This window comes from Amblyraja radiata, chromosome 21 (genome assembly GCF_010909765.2).
Source record: "Amblyraja radiata isolate CabotCenter1 chromosome 21, sAmbRad1.1.pri, whole genome shotgun sequence".
Taxonomy (NCBI): domain Eukaryota; kingdom Metazoa; phylum Chordata; class Chondrichthyes; order Rajiformes; family Rajidae; genus Amblyraja; species Amblyraja radiata.
The window spans coordinates 25,608,379-25,626,853 of record NC_045976.1 but is presented as its reverse complement, the minus strand read 5'-3'; the positions used below and the strand labels follow the sequence as shown (position 1 = coordinate 25,626,853).

The following is an 18,475-nucleotide window of genomic DNA, read 5'->3' as shown; positions in this document are numbered from 1 at the left end:
TTGTGTGTGTAGCATGGTGTTGAATGTGCGGGAATTGCTGGTCGGTGTGGACTCTTGGTCCGCAGGGCCTGTTTCTGCGCTGCATCTCTAAACTAAACTAAACTAAACAGTTTCTGATACACGCTGTGCAATATGCAGGTTGTTATGTTCAACACATATTAACCGCCGAATATACCATAAATGCTAGAATAACTCAGCAGGTCAGTTTGAGCAAGGGTCTCAGCCCAAAACGTCACCTATCCATGTTCTCCAGATGCTGTTTAGCCTGTTGAGTTACTCCAGCACATTGTGTCCTTTTGTGTATTAAGCAGCACCTGCAGTTCCTTGTTCCGACATTACAATAACCTTGTTATTCCATGATCTGCCTCTATATCTCTTCCTCTAGCTCCCGCTGGCTAAGGGGAGGGCTATAGTGTAACCCACGCACGGCCACACTAGTTGACACCCTCCTGAGCAGCACTAGCAAACATCCCTGCAGGAATATTGGTGCCCTCCAGTTTGGGGGGGTGGGGAGGGGGTAATCTTTCCTTCTTGTGCCAGTCCCACCTGCCCTGGAAGAGGCACAAAGCTCCAGAATTGGATCTCCTCTCAGTGGCCACTTTTTAAAACCATTCCTTTCCCTCCTTTGGCCTTTTAGGAGTGATTTTTTTAAATAGTTATTTCTCATTTCATAGAAGAAAACTGTCACCAGGCACGTGTGCTTTGTTCCAATATCTAGACAATAAACATTTGCAGTTACGCCCATTACAAAATCATGAATGGACACTGTGAGGAATTATTTCATTATAAATGAAGAGCAATAAATGATTTCTTACTTTACTTTCCATACCCAGCACGTGATCCTCAAATGGTATTGCTTCACTTTTTAAATGTAGCACCTTTAGATACCTGTGGGACATCAGTGTTAGGCAAATGGTAGAAAATGCATTGTAGGGCATTAGAAAATCCATTAAAAAAACATATGGGGTGAGTTGGTCCCTGCTGACAATATGATTGCTGAAATGGTTCAGTAAGTAAATGTGCAATTGGGAGCTGATCCAATTGAAGATGACTGAAGCTTACTGCAAAGTCTCTCTGGGGTAAACCTACAATATAGCCCCTCCTGCCATTGTACACTGAGAGACATGTAGAAATGTCTCTCTGCTATCACTGCTAACATGTTTTAGAAAGAACATTGTGCAAATACTAGCCACAGTGAATGTTGATGTCCTGTATTGTACAACTGCACATTTTCCTGGCAACTGTGGGGGGGGGGGGGGAGCAACCACATTGCGTATCCCACCGTTCTCCTGTGATCCCTGCTTGGAAATGCCACATCTGCAGAACTTTGAACGTTAGATTCATTGGTGAGATAATGTGAGGTTTCTTTTGTATGAGACCTTTAGCCAGCAGGTTAGCTAATTGTATTGGTGCCAAATATGGACAGCATTTTTGATGTCCCATTTTCATATTGGCTGCTAAAGAGTCTGGTGCAGAAGTGACAAAATGGAACATGTTATACAATATTTCAACAGCTAATATATGGACAGCGGCTGGCGGGTAATAATGGAAAAGGTATCCAAGTGATAGTACAGTAATGGTGTTGCAGCATTTGGGAAGGTTTTGATTATGAATGGTGAATGGAGTTTTTTGTTCTTAGTGCTGCCGAGAAAAACTAGTTTGTATAATGCATCCGTCATTTTGCATATTGTGAACATGCGAGATCTTATCCAGCTACAGTGAGTGAATTATTCAGCGCATGCAAGTCTGACAGTTTTGGCTTAGTCACTCATATAAAAGCTTACTATCCTACAAAGCTACCGTTTGAGTTTGAATCAACGTAGTTTCCTCAATCTTAGGCCAAATAATTTACAGTGTTCCTTAGAATGCAAATGAGCAATTATCTCTGGGTGATGCTCATCATTAACGGAGGACCGTCTTTGAAAGGTAAAGAAAGGAAGGGCCAGATATAACGAAGCATTCTAATGGAAATATAACTCCATTAAGCATACGTAAACAAAACCTTCCCAATATGCTGCTAAATCTCCACCATTCTCCATTTACTACCATCCACCACTAGCATTCCATTTATTTCATTCTTAGTCTGGTAATCGACGCAACACTTGCCTTCTACCCTGAGGTAATCGTTAATGAAGCCATCTGGCGTTGGCTCCTCCAAAGCAATTATGAAGCAAATTGGGGGCTGCAGTATATTAAACCACAAGAAAAAAATAAGCCACAAGACGCTGCACAGACAGACATGAGTTCGAACCACAGCTGGAGAATTCAAATTTGGTTCATTAAATTATATCAAATTAAATTAATTAAATAATTTGAATAAAGAGCCAGCCTCAAAGGGATAACCACAAAGCTATCTGATTTTTGTAAAATAGCATCTGGTTCGCTGGAGCCCTTGAAGGTAGCTTGTCGACTGGTCTTATCCAGTCTGGCCTGGATGTAACTCCAAACCCTCAGCAGTATTAACTGCTTTAAATCCGTCGTTAGTCAGAGAGTGGTGATTCTGTGGAATTCTTTGCTGCAGAAGGCTGTAGAGGCCAAGTCAGTGGATATATTTAAGGCAGAGATGGATACATTTTTGATTAGTACAGGTTCAGAGGTTATAGGGAGAAGGAAGGAGAGTGGATTTATGAGGGAGACAGAGATCAGCCATGATTGAATGGCGGAATAGACTTAATGGGCCAAATGGCCTAATTCTATTCCTATCGTTTATGAGCTTGTGATCTCTCTGAAATGCCCTTAGTGAGCCATTCAGTTCAGGCCACAGACTTTACCAACAATGATCTTGCCAGTGAGGCCCACGTTCCTGATCAAACAAAAAATGTTAAAGTTGCCAGGGCTGCTCTTTCTTTAGCTCACTCTGAAAAACACATTGATGTATTAGAAAGGGTTCAGAAAAGAGTGTGCAAGTTGATTTCTATATTTAGGCTCATGAGTGGTGGAATGAAACGTTTCAACAATATACAAAACATTTAGGTTTATAAAGTTATGAGGGATTTTATAAATCTCTTGTCCAGGATAGGTGAGTTAAGAACTAGAGGGCAGAGGTTTAAAGTGAAGAGAGGAAATTTAAAGAAGTTCTGAGGGGTACGTATTTCACTCAGAAGCTGGTGCTTATCTGGACACGAGATGCCAGAGGAAGAGGTGGAGGCAGATGTAATTACAAAAAAGTGTTTAGACAGGTACTTGTAGAGGAAAGGTATAGTGGGACATGGGCATGTAGCCAATGGGATTAGTGTTGATAGACCTTACAGCCAGCATGGAAAATGTGGGCCGAAGGGCCTGATTCTGTGCCGTGTATTCCTGCACATTTTTTTGATTGTATGATTTTGTTTGGGAAAAGACTGATCCAAAATAATCTTCGCGTAACCTGATTTATAGATAAGTAGAAGGATATAAACTGTTTTTGGAAAGCAAAATATTCCAAAGTTTGGGATAATTGAGGAGGTGAGAAGTCTATTGAGAAGTGTTTGAGTCATGCAAACAGAAATTAAAGAAGGAGTCTGTAAACACATTTCTGACATGTGAAGACAGCAGGGCAGAACCCTCATGAAGTGACAGAGTTCTGTGTCAAATTATTGACATCCTTTTGCAAGACTGGAGTCAAACCCAACACAGACCTCCAGTGATGCTCATGTTCATAGGTTCAGGGGCAGTATTAGGCCATTCGGTCCATCGAGTCTACTCTGCCATTCAAACATGCCTGATCAATCTTTCCTTCGCAACTCCATCCTCCTGCTTTCTCCCCATAACCTCTGACACCCGCACTACTCAAGAATCTGTCATTCTCCGCCTTAAAAACATCCATTGACTTAGCCTCCACAGCCTTCTGTGGCAATGAATCCCCCAGATTCTCCACCCGCTGACTAAACAAATTCCTTCTCATCTCCTTGCTAAAGATGCATCATTTTATTCTGAGGCTATGGCCTCTGGTCTTAGACTCTCCCACTAGTGGAAAGATTCTCTCCACATTCACTCTATCCAGCCCTAACCGGGCTGATCTCGAATATCACAGTCTCGGCCTGCGCTCAGCAAAGCAGAAAGCACATGATAGTGTTTCACAACCGCTCCATGTAACCAAGAGCATGTAACCAATAATAATACCTGCACCTAGATGATTGCAATGACATCACTACTGCAAATAAAAAATCTGGATAATCTCTGGAATTCTCTGCCACAGAAGGTAGTTGAGGCCAGTTCATTGGCTATATTTAAGAGGGAGTTAGATGTGGCCCTTGTGGCTAAAGGGATCAGGGGGTATGGAGAGAAGGCAGGTACAGGATACTGAGTTGGATGATCAGCCATGATCATATTGAATGGCGGTGCAGGCTCGAAGGGCCGAATGGCCTACTCCTGCACCTAGTTTCTATGTTTCTATGTTTCTAAGTGCTAGAATCATGATATTATCCCTTGATTATTGCATCCTCAATTAATTTTAACATAAAAATGTAATAATGGTTCTGTTCAATGCACAAACACGATCAACTATGAAGTTGCTAACAATTGTATCGAATGTGCACATCTTTCCTTGAATGCAAATCTTGCCCCAGGAGAGAAGGCGATGACAAGAAAAACAATAAAAACAATTTGAAAAAGATGTTCCAATTGTGTCGTTTTTTGTGCGTGGATCGTGAAGGATAAATGAATAAAAAGGGTCAACACAACAATTATGTCCAATTAGAAAACCTTTTCAAATATAGAATTAATATGACTATAACATTTTCAGCAATTAAATGGATTTGCTTTGATTATTTTGCTCGAAGTGCAGTTTGCTGTACATGTTTATCTGTACACTGTGAATGGCCCGATTGTAATCATGTGTAGTCTTTCTGCTGACTGGTTAGCGCGCAACAAAAGCTTCTCACTGTACCTCGGCAAACGTGACAATAAACCAATCAATCAATCAATCAATCAATCAATCAATCTTTATTGTCATCTTGCAAGCAACAGTTGTACAGTGCAAAATGAAAAGACGTTTCCCAGGGAATACCGGAGCATCGCACATGAAATTTAAAACATTTCACACATAATAACACTAAAAAGAATCCAGTCCCTGATGGAACAGTATAAATAGTTAAAAGCAGATAAAACAACAACGTTAAAATACAGTAAAACCAATCATAAAAATGTCCGGGGCAGCTGATTTGAGTGGCCAGTGCCAGTTATTGAAGTGGCCAGTGCCAGTTATTAAAGTGTCCGTGCCAAGCCGCAGAATCAGGTGACTGTGAGTACAGAGTGACTGTTTAGCAGCCTCACAGCCTGTGGCAGGAAGCTGTTTAGCAGTCTGTAGTCCGGGCTTTGATGCTGCGATATCTCTTGCCTGATGGCAGGAGATCCAGGTGTATGTGGAGGGGGTGCAGGTTGTACTTAGCAATTCTCTGAGCTTTTTTAAGACAGCGGCTCTGGAACAGTTCTTGTACCGAGAGTAGGGAGACGCCAATGATCCTCCCTGCTCCCCTCACTACCCTCTGCAGAGCCTTCCTGTCCGAGCAGTTGCAGGTGGAGTACCACGTATTTATGCAGTACGTGAGTACAGACTCCACCGTACCCCTGTAGAAAGTCCTGAGGATGTTGGTGGGGAGTGAGGCCTGTTTTAGTTTCCTCAGGAAGTGCAGTCGCTGATGGGCCCGTTTGACGGTCCCAGTGGTGTTCCTGGACCAGGTGAGGCTGTCTGTAATTTGCACACCGAGGAACTTTATGCTCTCCACTCTCTCCACTGTGGTGCCACTGATGTTGAGGGGTGTATGCTTTGGCTGCGCCCTCCTGAAGTCGACAACCATCTCCTTTGTTTTGTCGACATTTAATTCTAGATTATTTTTGCCGCACCAGTCCACTAGTTGTTTTACTTCCTCCCTGTACATTGATTCGTCATCTCCGCTGATGAGTCCCACCACTGTTGTGTCATCCGCGAATTTTATGATCTTATTGTCCCTGAATCTGGCAGCACAGTCATGTGTGAGCAGTGTGAACAACAGCGGGCTGAGCACACAGCCTTGAGGGGAGCCGGTGCTCAGCGTGATCGAGCCTGAAGTGTTCTTGCCAACACGGACTGACTGCGGTCTCTCTGTCAGAAAGTCCAAGATCCAGTGATACAGGGTGGTGTTGAGGCCCAGCAGGGTTAGTTTCTCCACAAGTCTCTGTGGGATGATGGTGTTAAACGGTGAACTGAAGTCAATGTACAGGATTCTGGCGTATGTATTTTTGTTTTCCAGATGCGTGAGTACTGTGTGCAGCGTGGTAGAGATGGCATCCTCTGTAGAACGGTTGGGGCGATAGGCAAACTGGAGGGGGTCTAACGATGAGGGGAGGCTGGCAGTAATGTGGGGTTTCACCAGGCGTTCAAAACACTTCATTATTATTGGGGTCAGGGCGACAGGGCGGTAGTCATTTAGGCAGGCAACCACTGGTTTCTTCGTTATGGGGATTATTGTGGAAGTTTTGAGGCATGTGGGGACAATAGCTTGACTAAGGGAGATGTTAAAGATGTCTGTTAGCACATCTGCTAACTCCTCAGCACATTCATTGAGCACACGTCCTGGGATGTTGTCGGGTCCGACTGCTTTCCACGGGTTGACCTTAGACAGGATTCTCCATGTGTCCATCGGGTCTATGGTCAGGACTGGCTGGTCGGTTCGTAAGCAGGGGCTGGCTCTCCCCTTGGGTGTGGTGTTTGCTGCATCAAAACGTGCAAAGAAGTTGTTTAGTTCATCTGGGAGAGAAGTGTCGGTGTCAGTTACCTGCTGCCTTGCCTTGTACCCCGTCAGTGTTTGGATTCCCTTCCACATCCTCCTGGTGTCTCCTGTGTCACAGAGGTGTCCCTGGATTTTCCCTGCATAGGCACGTTTCGCTGCCCTGACTCCTTTTTCCAGTGCAGTCCTGGTAGATCGAAGAGCGGCTGTGTTACCGGCTCTGTAGGCTGCATCACGAGCCCTCAGCAGCGAGCGCACCTCTGCTGTCATCCATGGCTTTTCGTTTCCACGTGCAGTGAAGGTTTTCATGATAGTGACATCCTCGGTGCACTTGGCAATGTAGCTGGTTACAGTCTCTGCGTACTCCTCGATGTTGATGAGGTCATCATAGGATGCTGCTGTCCTGAACACATCCCAGTCAGTGTGCAGGAAGCAATCCTGCAGTGCTGATGCTGCTCCCTCTGGCCAGACCCTGGTGTGTTTTCTCTCCGCTCTGACTTGTTTTTGCAGAGGTCTGTAGGCTGGTGTTAAAAACACTGAAATGTGGTCCGAGTGGCCCAGGTGAGGGCATGGGGCTGCCTTGTAAGCCTCTTGGGTGTTGGTGTAAACCAAGTCCAAGATGTTCTCTCCCCTGGTCTCAAAATCCACATATTGCTTGAATTTTGGGAGCAGAGTCTTAAGGCTGGTGTGATTAAAATCCCCAGCCACCACAATGAAGCTATCAGGATATTTGGTCTGGAACTCACTGATGGCGTCATGCAGAGCTCCCAGTGCTTCGTTGGCCTTAGAATTTACATTAGCACTTGGAGCAACATATACAGCCACAACTTGGAGCAACATATACAGCCACAACAAAAACAACGGAGAATTCGCTCGGCAGATAGAAAGGCCGACATTTCACGATGAGGAATTCTATCAGCGGAGAGCAGTGTTTCCCGGCTATCGTAGCGTTCACACACCAGTCCTTGTTTATGTACAAGCACAGGCCTCCACCTCGGCTCTTACCAGAGCTAGCTGCCTCTCTGTCCGCACGGAACCATGTCATTCCCTCCAGCTGTATTGCCGTGTCCGGGATATTACCGTGGAGCCATGATTCCGTGAAAACAAACACACAGCAGTCTTATATCCCTGTATGTGTTTTGAGAAGACGCAGTTCGTCAAGTTTGTTGTCCAGGGAGCGGACATTAGAACTAAGCTGAACTGATTATTTTTATGTAAATATAATCTTTCAATAAAGCTTCTTATTATTGAGCTTCTACAATGTATAATTTGGAAAACAAAAATCTGTCATTTTAGTCCCATTTTTTAAAGACTCTCACATGCCCGGTGGCGCAGCGGTTGAGTTGCGGCCTTGCAGCGCCGGAGACCCGGGTTCGATCCCGACTACGTGTGCTGTCTGTACGGAGTTTGTACGTTCTCCCCATGACCTGTGTGGGTTTTCTCCGATATCATCGGTTTCCTCCCACACTCCAAAGGTACAGGTATGTAGGTTAATTGGCTTGGTGTATGTGTAAATTGCCCCTACTGTGTATAGAATAGTATTAATGTGCAGAGATCACTGGGCGGCACGAACCCGGTGGGCCGAAGGGTCTGTTTCCGCACTGTATCTCTAAACTAAACTAAACTAAACTTAATGTGTCGGAAAGAACTGCAGATTTAAATCGAAGGTCGACACAAAATGCTGAAGTAACTCAGCGGGCCAGGCAGCATCAGACCCGCTGAAATACTCCAGCATTTTGAGTCTAAACTAAACTTAAAATCACCATGCTGTGTCTAGACATGGCTTACCACTGAGAAAAACTTCACCTACGAGCTCCTCCTGATGTAGCTCTTCAAACTAAGGAAGCAGCAGGATGCAAGAACCCTTTCCTGTGTTATGTTGATGCTACATTTATTAATTTGCTTTGTTTTTGCAGTTATTTGGTTATGCCTTTTATGGGAATGGACCTCAGCAAACTAATGAAGCATGAGAAACTGACTGAAGATCGGATCCAATTTCTGGTGTATCAAGTCCTAAAAGGCCTAAAGGTCGGCTTATCCACCTCTTTCAAACATTGACTAAGTAACTAATCTGTAATTTGTTTAAAATTGATAAATTTAAATTTAAAGATTGCTGAAATGTTACTCCAGATTTTCACATACCACGGAATATTTTATTTTATATGCCTATTACAAGCTAAGAAATTTCACTCAGGCAAGTGCGAAGTGATGCATTTTGAGAAGTTAATCCAGGGCAGAACTTACACATTGAATGGCAGATCCCTGGGAAGAATGTTGAAGAGAGGCCATGGGATACCAGAAATAGTTCCATGAAGGTAAGAACAGAGGTAAACAGGGTGGCATGGAAGGTGTATGGTTTTGACCCGTAAAGTCACCCATTCCTTCTCTCCAGAAATGCTGCCTGCCCTACTGAGTTACTCCAGCATTTTGTGTCTTAGGTGTATGGTATGTTCTCCTTCCTCGGCTGAGCTGTTGAGTCCATCATGTTTCAAAATATTGTACAGGACATTGGTTAGGGCCAGCTTGGAGTCATGTGTGCAGTTCTGGTCAATGGTTGTGATTAAACTCAAGACGATGCAGAATAATGCACAAGGATGTTGCCTGGTTTCAGGAGCTTGAATTTTCAGGAGAGGTTTGATATTCTAGGTCAGTTTTCCCTGAAGTGAAGGAGGCTGAGAGTTAACATGATAGAGGTATTTAAAATGATGAGAGGCATAGATAGGGTGGATAGTCAGAATCTGTTTCCTGTGAGTGGGGTGTCTGAAACTAGACTAGGTTTAAGATGAAAAGGAGGAGGTTTAAAGATGTAAATTGTTTACTCATAGTTCATATCTGCAGAGAAGGTGATAGACGGGGATATTAATGATATTTAAGAGGCATTTGGTCAGATATTTGATGGGGCAAAGCATAAAGGATGTGAAATTAATTCACATGAGGAATTAGTATAGTCACAATGGTTAGCATAGAAATGCTGGGCTGAAGGGCCTGCTTTACGCTGTAAAACTCTATCTATGAATTTCTCCACATTTTCCAAACCACATATTTGTTTTTCAGTGCGCACGGATTGTGAAGCAATGAATTTGTTGATAAATAAGTATATTTTATTGCTGAAAAAAATCTCTAACTAGGACCTGATATATGTGACTCTTCCTTATTTTAAAACATGTCTTGTCTTTTTAACAGTACATCCACTCTGCAGGGATCATCCACAGGGTAAGTCCGTTTTATGCTCTGACATAACTGATAGGTTTTATTGATTGTAATTGTATTGCCACTGGACAATACAGAAAAGAATGAATATTATCTGGGTATCACTTTTTGGAAATATGAACACACCAGACTGGATGGTTTGTGTCTCAGAAAATATTTAATACAACTTCAAGCATAGTCATAGAATGATGCAGCGTGGAAACAAGCCCTTCGGCCCAACTTGCTCACACCAGCCAACATGTCCCATCTACACTAGTCCCACCTGCCTGCATTTGGCCCATATCCCTCGAAACATGTCCTATCCTGTCTAAATGTTTCTTAAACGTTGCGATAGTACCTGCCTCCTCCAGCAGTTCGTGGCTACCACCCTTTGTGTGAAAAAGTTACCTCTCAGGTTCCTATTAAATCTTCCCCCCTCCTCACCTTAAACCTATGTCTTCTGGTCCTCAATTTATAAAGTGAGGTGTAATGTTCACTCCAGCAGTTTCTCCAGAACAGCATTACAGCCTTCGTAATTTGTAGAGAAAATTTATCATTTGCTGAGTCCAGCACAAAGGAAGGTCCATATTACAAACATGTCTCAGGTACGTGCAGGAGCAATGAAGTTCAATGTTGTTAGCTGAGCGAATGTGTAACGTAAATATAGTCCACAAAATAAAGACTAAGTAAGGTTCCTGAGCATTGTTTTGCTAAATAAGTTTAGTTTAGGCAGCACACTGGTGCAATGGTAGAGTTGCTGTCTTATAGCACCAGAGACCTGGGTTCCATCCTGACCTTGGGTGCTGTCTGTGCAGAGTTTGTATGTTCTCTCTGTGACCACATGGGTTTTCTCCGGGTGCTCCAGTTTCCTCCCACACTGCAAAGACGTACAGGTTTGTAGGTTAATTGGCTTCGGTAAAATTGTAAATTGTCCCTAGGATGGTGGTAGTTCACTAGTCAGCACGGACTCGGTGGGCTGAAGGGCCTGTTTCTGCACTGTATCTCTGTAATAAAGTCAAGTCTTACTTTCCAGCACTTGGAAGTTGCTCTGTTGCCAGGTGTAGTGCTTATCCTGTTGTTTTGTGGCACATTAAGGCAAGACTCGATTAACAAAGGTGATAAGCAAATAATATTCAAGCCCATGGTCATGGCATGGGCTCGTGATTCAGCTCTGTTGGTAACATGATCAGTGCATTTTATTGGTTTCACGTGAGGGGATGTGGCTGTAATTATCATTCCCCATAACCAGTGTGTCAATATAGAGGGAAGTACGTGGATTCTCAGTTAAAATCACATCCTACTTCTTATGTGTCTTTTAATTAAATGTTTAAAAAAATTATATATATCAGTGGCTCACGTGTGTTGTAATTCCCTGGGTGAGACACTCAAGGGACGTCTGGACTCCAAGCGGGAGTTTAAAGCTAACAAGGTACAAAATCCCTAACCAGTCTGAAGTAACATCACTCATTCCTTCTCTCCAGAGATGCTACCTGTCCCGCTGAGTTACTCCAGCTTTTTGTGTCTATCTTAGATTTGTACAATAATTTGCCTTTTTACAACGCATATTGGTCTGTTTGTGTTCTTTCAATAATTCAAGCATATTCTAAATTGGCATGTTTTTTATAAGCAGTGCATATTTTTAAAATCGGTCCTTAGCAGCTGGTTAAGTTAAAAACTCAGTTTTTAGTCTAGTTTTAGTTTAGAGATACAGCATGGAAGCATGCCTACTGAGTCCACGCTGGCCATCCAACACCCGTTTACACTAGCTCTATGTAATCCCACTTTTGCATTTACTCCCTACACACTAAGAGAAATGTTACAGCAGCCAATTAACCTACAATTGTGCACATCTTCGGGAGGTAGGAGGAAACTGGCACACCCAGAGGAAACCCATGCAGTCACAGGGAGAGCGTACAAACTCCACATTCATACAGAGAGCACCTGAGGTCAGGATCGAACCCGGGTCTTTGGCGCTGTGAAGCGGCAGCTCTGCCAGCTGCACAACTGTGCTGTTCCCAGATTGTAGGTTTTTAAGACTGAGGGTGGCTTTAAAAACAATCACCAGCAAATTATGTTGCCAAACATATAAAAAAGACCATTCATCTTTTCTGGATCTAAAATAACAAAACGATTGAATGTGTTTGCTTGATAGCAATTGAAGCAGAAACCAGGCAGTAAATAGTCACTAGCATTTTGGTTGTAATATACATGACTGAAAATGTGGCCTGTGGTTATGTGTGGTTATTGCAAAATACACTGGCTGTGGACCATAGAACTGACTCATCAAATCTTTAAACTGGCCCCCGCTGTCATTTTTCAACATGGTGCTCATAGTAGGGGTGTTCTCGTCAACATTGTGACATAAACGAGGTCATTGAGGATGAGAGATCTGTATTCCTCCAGACATTCCAGGCTAAGCCAAGTGCTCTACAGTCACACGATCGTAAGATCATGTGATAGGAGCAGGATTTGGCCATTTGGCCCATCGAGTCTACTCCGCCATTCAATCATGGCTGATCTATCTCTCCCTCCTAACCTCTTTCTCTTGCCTTCTCTCCATAACCCTGACACCACCCAATGACTCAGCCAGTGAACTGTAGTTACTGTTCTGATGAAGCGATCGGAGTAACAAATAGCTCTCACTCAAAAGACGGGCCATCAGCAGAAAAACACTTCCTCTCTAACAAACTGGGATGTCGCTGTGGATTTTTGTGCTCAAGTCTTGAAGTGGTTTTCGTGATTTTCATGACTCAGAAAAGAGTGCACTCGCAATGGAATCACACATATTAAAAACCACAAGCCACCAAAACTCTGTATCCCTGGACTAACTTAAGTGTCTGATTGTTCTGTTGTCAGGATCTTAAACCCGGGAATTTGGCGATCAATGAGGACTGCGAGTTAAAGGTAAGCTTAATATTTGATTTAACGTCAGCGAAGCTTGTGTGATGCTGAGGGATCGCAATGTGTTGGGGTTCAGAATAATCTGGATGTACTTGTCATTGAAAGTCAACATGTAGTTGCAGCAAACAATTAATCCATGGTATGCTGGTCTTTACTGCAAGAGAGTTAGAGGAAAGGAATATAAATGTGTTGCTCCAATTGTAAAGAGCCTTGGTGGACTGCACCTGGTATATTGTGTAAAGATATGGTCACCCTACGTAAGGAAGAATAATCTTGTGATAGAGGAAGTGCAGCAAAGATTCACCGAGTTGATTCCTGGGATGGAGAGTGTGTTGCTTGCGGATAGATTAAGCAGATGTGGACCTTACTCTCTGGAATTCATAATAAAAGAGAAATGATCTCATGGAAACATGTAAAGTTTTCAAGGGGCTTGACAAGAGCGGCACGGTGGCGCAGCGGTAGAGTTGCAGCTTACAGCTCCAGAGACCCAGGTTTGATCCTGACATCGGTGCTGTGTGTATGAAGTTTGTATGTTCTCCCCGTGACCCCGTGGGTTTTCTCCAGGTGCTCGGTTTCCACCCACACTCCACAGATGTGCAGGTTTGTAGGTTAATTGGCCATATCGTAAAGTCTGGAACCCCTTCCCAAAACAATTTACCTTATTACCTTTGGTATTGCTTTAAAATATTGAACTTTTGCTCATGTGCCCTCATGTTTCCATTTGTAAGATACTTGAGGAGTGCTTTGGGACATTTTACAATGTTAAAGATGTTATCTGAACACAGGAGTTTCCTGTTGTTCCCCTACAACATTGAAAGCTTGACATTGTGCTGGCGATGGGTATAGATGTTGCCATTTCTATTTCATTACTTTTCATAGTACTGTCACAATCAAGTACTTCAGGTGTACAAATCACTCTGACGATGTATTAGTAAGAAGCATTTTCGTGTGTTCAGTTGAGACTCCCTTATCTCATCCTTTGTCAAAGAAGCTAACTAATTTATTTAAAATTAATTAGCACCTTTAATAAATAACAGGCAGAATGTTCATACTCAAGCTGTTAGTTAACACAATTCCAGTCATTTATTTTTCCCAGACAGCACACACTTGTTATATGTAGGAAGGAACTGCAGATGCTGGTTTAAACCAGATAGACACAAAAAGCTCGATTAACTCAGCGGGACAGACAGCATCTCTGGAGAGAAGCTCGACCCGAATCTTCACCCATTCCTTCTCTCCAGAGATGCTGCCTGTCCCGCTGAGTTACTCCAGCTTTTTGTGTCACACATGTTATACATTCTCCAGATCAGCTCTTGTCTTTCATGCTATTGTTTCCCTAAGTTTTACTATATTCTCTTTATAGTATACAGTATATAGTCTATATTCTTACCTAGTTTTGATTAAATAAACAATTTATTAGTATGCTCCTTTACTATATACTTCACATTGTGAAAATTGATTTGCATTTGGTGTCAGTGAAAATACTTCAGACTCTATGTCCATAGTCAGCCTGTGGAATGCTAGGTTTAACTTCAGGGCAAAGCAACATGGGAAACAAACCATCTGCTAGAGGGACTAAGTGGGTTGAACATAAGGTCATAAGAAGCAGAATTAGGCCATTTGGTCCGTTAAGTCTGCTCTGCCATTTGATCATGGCTGATCTATTTTTTCGCTCTTAACCCCGTTCTCCTGTCTTCTCGTCAACTTTGACACCCTTGCTAATCAAGAATCTATCAATCTCCAATTTGAAAATATCCACTGTGGATTTGGCCTCCACAGCATCTGTGGGGGGAAAGGAATTGTTGCCATTTCAGTTTAAACTTTGCATCAGGACCTGAAACATTGACAATTCCTTTCTCCCCACAGATGCGGAGATGCTGCTCGACCCACTGAGTGCCTCCAGCAACTTGTTTGTTGTTCCAGGTTCCAGCCTCTGCAGTCTCTTATGAATCCAAAATGGGACAGTTTCGTCCAAGTCATTTTTTTCTTTACTCTGTTATCCACTGAAACCCAAATTCCAAATTGATTTACGCTCTAACTATAGTGTGGGAATGAAGTCAAAGAACTGCCTTGCCATCCTGGTTACATTGTGACTCTGATAATGGAAGGGTGAAATGGTAAAAGGACAGGAAAGCAGGATTTGTTCACTACGCACTTGTATGCATTCAGCAACTGCTTGTAGATTCAATGTAAAACCTGTTCATGACGGAGAAAGGGATGTGTTTAACTTGTGGCCTTTTCAAAGCGTGTCACCTTGCATTGCAGATTCTGGACTTTGGGTTGGCAAGACATGCTGATCAGGAAATGACTGGCTATGTGGTAACCAGGTGGTACCGTGCCCCGGAGGTGATACTTAACTGGATGCATTATACTCAAACAGGTAATCTCACCTTACTGTTGTTAATTAGTCCCGCGGGGTGGCGGATGGCTTGCTTGTACCCCAGCTCTATGTGTTCTGAGGATGAGGCCAACTTGGGATACGGCCACAGATAACCACAGATGGTACAGGAGGTTCCAAACGGGATGGGTGGTGATAGTTTGTGTTCTTTCACCATTTATGCTGGGCTTCTGTGTGTGTTTGAATGCTGATTCTCCACTTTGAACAGTCGTGGGCCAGAGATTCCCAGAGTCAGTAGGGATATTTTTTCGAAGGGGAATTTGTAAATATCCTTAAATCGTTATTCTCTCTCTTCCTGTTAGACTCTTCCTGTGGTAGATTTTAAAAAAGAGTCCCTATTTTCACTTCAGTTTGAAAAAGGGTCCAGACCAGAAGCATCACCTTTCCATGTTCTCCTCAGAGGCTGCCTGAACCGCTGAGCAACTCCCAGCACTCTGTGTCTCCGTCTGTAAACTAGCATCCACAGTTCCTTGTTTCTACATTTCCTGTTGTATAATCTGGTGTCAGGCAAGCAAACGATGTGGCTTGTCCAACATACTGTAGCCAACTGAGGAAGGACACAAATGGCTGGAGTAATATAGCGGGTCAGGCAGCATCCCTGAAGAACATGCATAGGTGACGTTTTGGGTGCGGGCCTTTCTTCAGACTGGTGTAACTAGGGATGTTGGCCTGGGAGAGGACACTGATGTGGGTTTGATTATCCTGCCAACGGATTGGATGATTTTGTGAGATAGTGTTGGTGGTAACTCTCTGGTGCTTTGAATGTCTGCTGTCCAAACCTGTAATTTCATACACTCCGCCTGATGTGATAAAGGATTTCCACGGCTTGTTTCACCTGTTGAGAAGGCGGTGTGTTGCGCCTGTATGGCGGAGCTGCCAGTGGGCCTTGGTCAAGACGCTCGACAAGTTCCAGTGTTACTCCGACTCTAAAAGCAACTTGCAGGAGTGTTGCTGCCTCTGGTGCTCCTGAAGGCATTATGAGAAAAGTCCGGGGATTGACATTGTTACCAGGCAGATAGACTCTCCCTGTCAGTGCGGACATGGAGTGTGAGACTGCATGGCAGATTGGCACATAAGTGGACCCGGGTGTTGAGTCCTTGTGCACTTACTAAGTTTATTAACTCACTTTGCTAGAATGTTATGTTTCCAAAATTGTATACTGATGATTGTGTGATGAGAGATTGACAATGTACATGTTTTTGCAGTGGATATCTGGTCTGTTGGCTGTATCATGGCAGAGATGATTACAACACGCCCTCTTTTTAAAGGCATCGATCGTATCCTTTACAACCATGTCAAGTACTCTCCCTGATAATTACTAATAAATGACTAAATATTTCTTGGGGAAGTACAGATGATTAGCGTGTACAATTGATTTTTGCCACATTGGATTTTTTAAACCACTTGAGTAAATCAACTCTATCTGTGGCCAGCAGTGTTGCCAACTACCAGAGCGGAAATCTCAGTTTATATTTAAGCATTTAACTTGAAGGTCGACCCCACCCTTGTCAGATCAGCAGGCTCCGACTAGTCTCTCATTCCATTAAATTTGGCTGGGGGACATTTAAATAAGAGCTAGCAAAGCATTTCAGGCTCCATGCTGAGCCAAGGATGGAGGATCTGATTCAATTTTACACCACCCATTGCTGACACTTGCAGCATTGCCCCATTCATTCAAATAGATTAATGGAGAGTCGTGGAGTCATATTGCACGGAAACCCGACGTTCAGCCCAACTCGTTCTTGCAGAACTTGGTGCCCCATCTAAGCTAGTCCCACTTGCCCATGTTTAGCCCACATCCCTCAAAAACATGCCTGTTCAAGTGTCTTTTAACGAGTATCTTTTAATAGAGCTGCCAACCTTCATTTTAAAGCTAAATATAAGTATGCATTTTGTTTACTTTATATTTCAGAATAGCATTTTCTGGGAGGTTCATAATTTGTTTTGAAGACAACTTTACATTTTTCATTTGTTTTTAGATGTTTCCAAATGTCTCTCCTTATCAGGGGCACTTGAGCAGAAGCCAGCCATTGGGCCAGCTCCCCAGCCTAGTCTCTGCACACCATCTGCTGCACCCATTGGAAGGGCTGCTCAGCTGCACCAGCGGTGAATTGGAAGCTGTGCCGCTGCAAAATGCAGCAGAGGTGTGGGACTAGTTTGCAGCATGACCACATCCTGGGTCTTGTATGACCCAAGACCTTGCACTTATAATTGATCTCTGGCTCACACCAGAATCATCCAGGGTTGCAGAGGCCATTTACTGGAACCTGCACGTAAGGATGCCTGCTCTACATTTGGCTCTTGAGTGGTTCTTTAAACATGATTCTTAACCTGTAGTTTGCAGATTTAGATCAATTAACAGAAATCATGAAAGTAACAGGGACACCAACCCAAGACTTTGTTCAGAAGCTGCAAAGTCAAGATGTAAGTAGAACACGTAAAGCTGACCAAAAGGACAAATGGAATGTGTTACCTTTTTGATATTAGTTTTTGTCTAACAATCTCTTAGCATGGTATCATGCACGGTGAGCTATATATTGTAGAGTCTTTTGCTGCCCAGCACACTGCCTCAATCAAACTAACCATTGATTTATAAAAGTCCCCATGATCATGGAAATTTCTGTAGCCAGACAGTGTTGATTTTATGGAATTCATTGCCACAGAGAGCAGTGGAGGCCAAGACATTGGGAATTTTGATTTTTAAAGGTTTTCATGATCATGGGAATGTCTTTAGTCAGAGGGTGGTGAATCTGTGGAATTCATTGCCGCAGATGGTGGGGGAGCCCAAGTCATTGGGTATTTTTAAAGCAGAGAATGATAAGTTCTTGGTTAATAAGTGTTTCTCAGGTTACAGTGAGAATGCATCAATAAAGCAGGACTACACAGGGAGTGCAAAGATAGCTTCATGAACCTGAAAGTTAATAAATCCAAATTACTTCTCAGAATTGAACAGATTTGAATAATTGCTTTATTTTTAGTAACCATACCATGGTAAAATGTATGTATGTATTAATACACATGTTAATTCTGGAGCAGTAAGTATTGTAACTGTTATGATTTTGCCAATTTTTAAAATGTAAATGCAGGAGCATACATTCTAAGCTAGGTTGGAAGATGAGTGTACAGCTGTGGAATGGGCAAGTCTAGAAGTAACATAAGAACAAATTAAAATACTAACATACAAATCAGGAACAGGCGGAGTCTCAGCTCTCAAACCTGCTCTTCTGCTCACTTAGGTCACGTCCAATGTGATATAGCCTCAGCACTGCATTCCCATCTACCAGCAGTTACCTTTCACCCT

The 18,475-nt window shown here is 43.1% G+C and overlaps 1 protein-coding gene across 1 annotated transcript in view; it reads left to right on the top strand.

The window, feature by feature from the left end:
* Window positions 1-18,475, top strand: part of mapk12 (mitogen-activated protein kinase 12) — a 42,019-nt gene that overhangs the window by 15,697 nt on the left and 7,847 nt on the right. Inside the window, exons 4-9 of the mRNA XM_033039797.1 lie at window positions 8,603-8,714; window positions 9,870-9,899; window positions 12,732-12,779; window positions 15,042-15,156; window positions 16,380-16,451; window positions 17,519-17,598. Of these exons, the coding sequence (XP_032895688.1) occupies window positions 8,603-8,714; window positions 9,870-9,899; window positions 12,732-12,779; window positions 15,042-15,156; window positions 16,380-16,451; window positions 17,519-17,598 (457 nt within the window). The remainder of the gene's footprint in view (window positions 1-8,602; window positions 8,715-9,869; window positions 9,900-12,731; window positions 12,780-15,041; window positions 15,157-16,379; window positions 16,452-17,518; window positions 17,599-18,475) is intronic.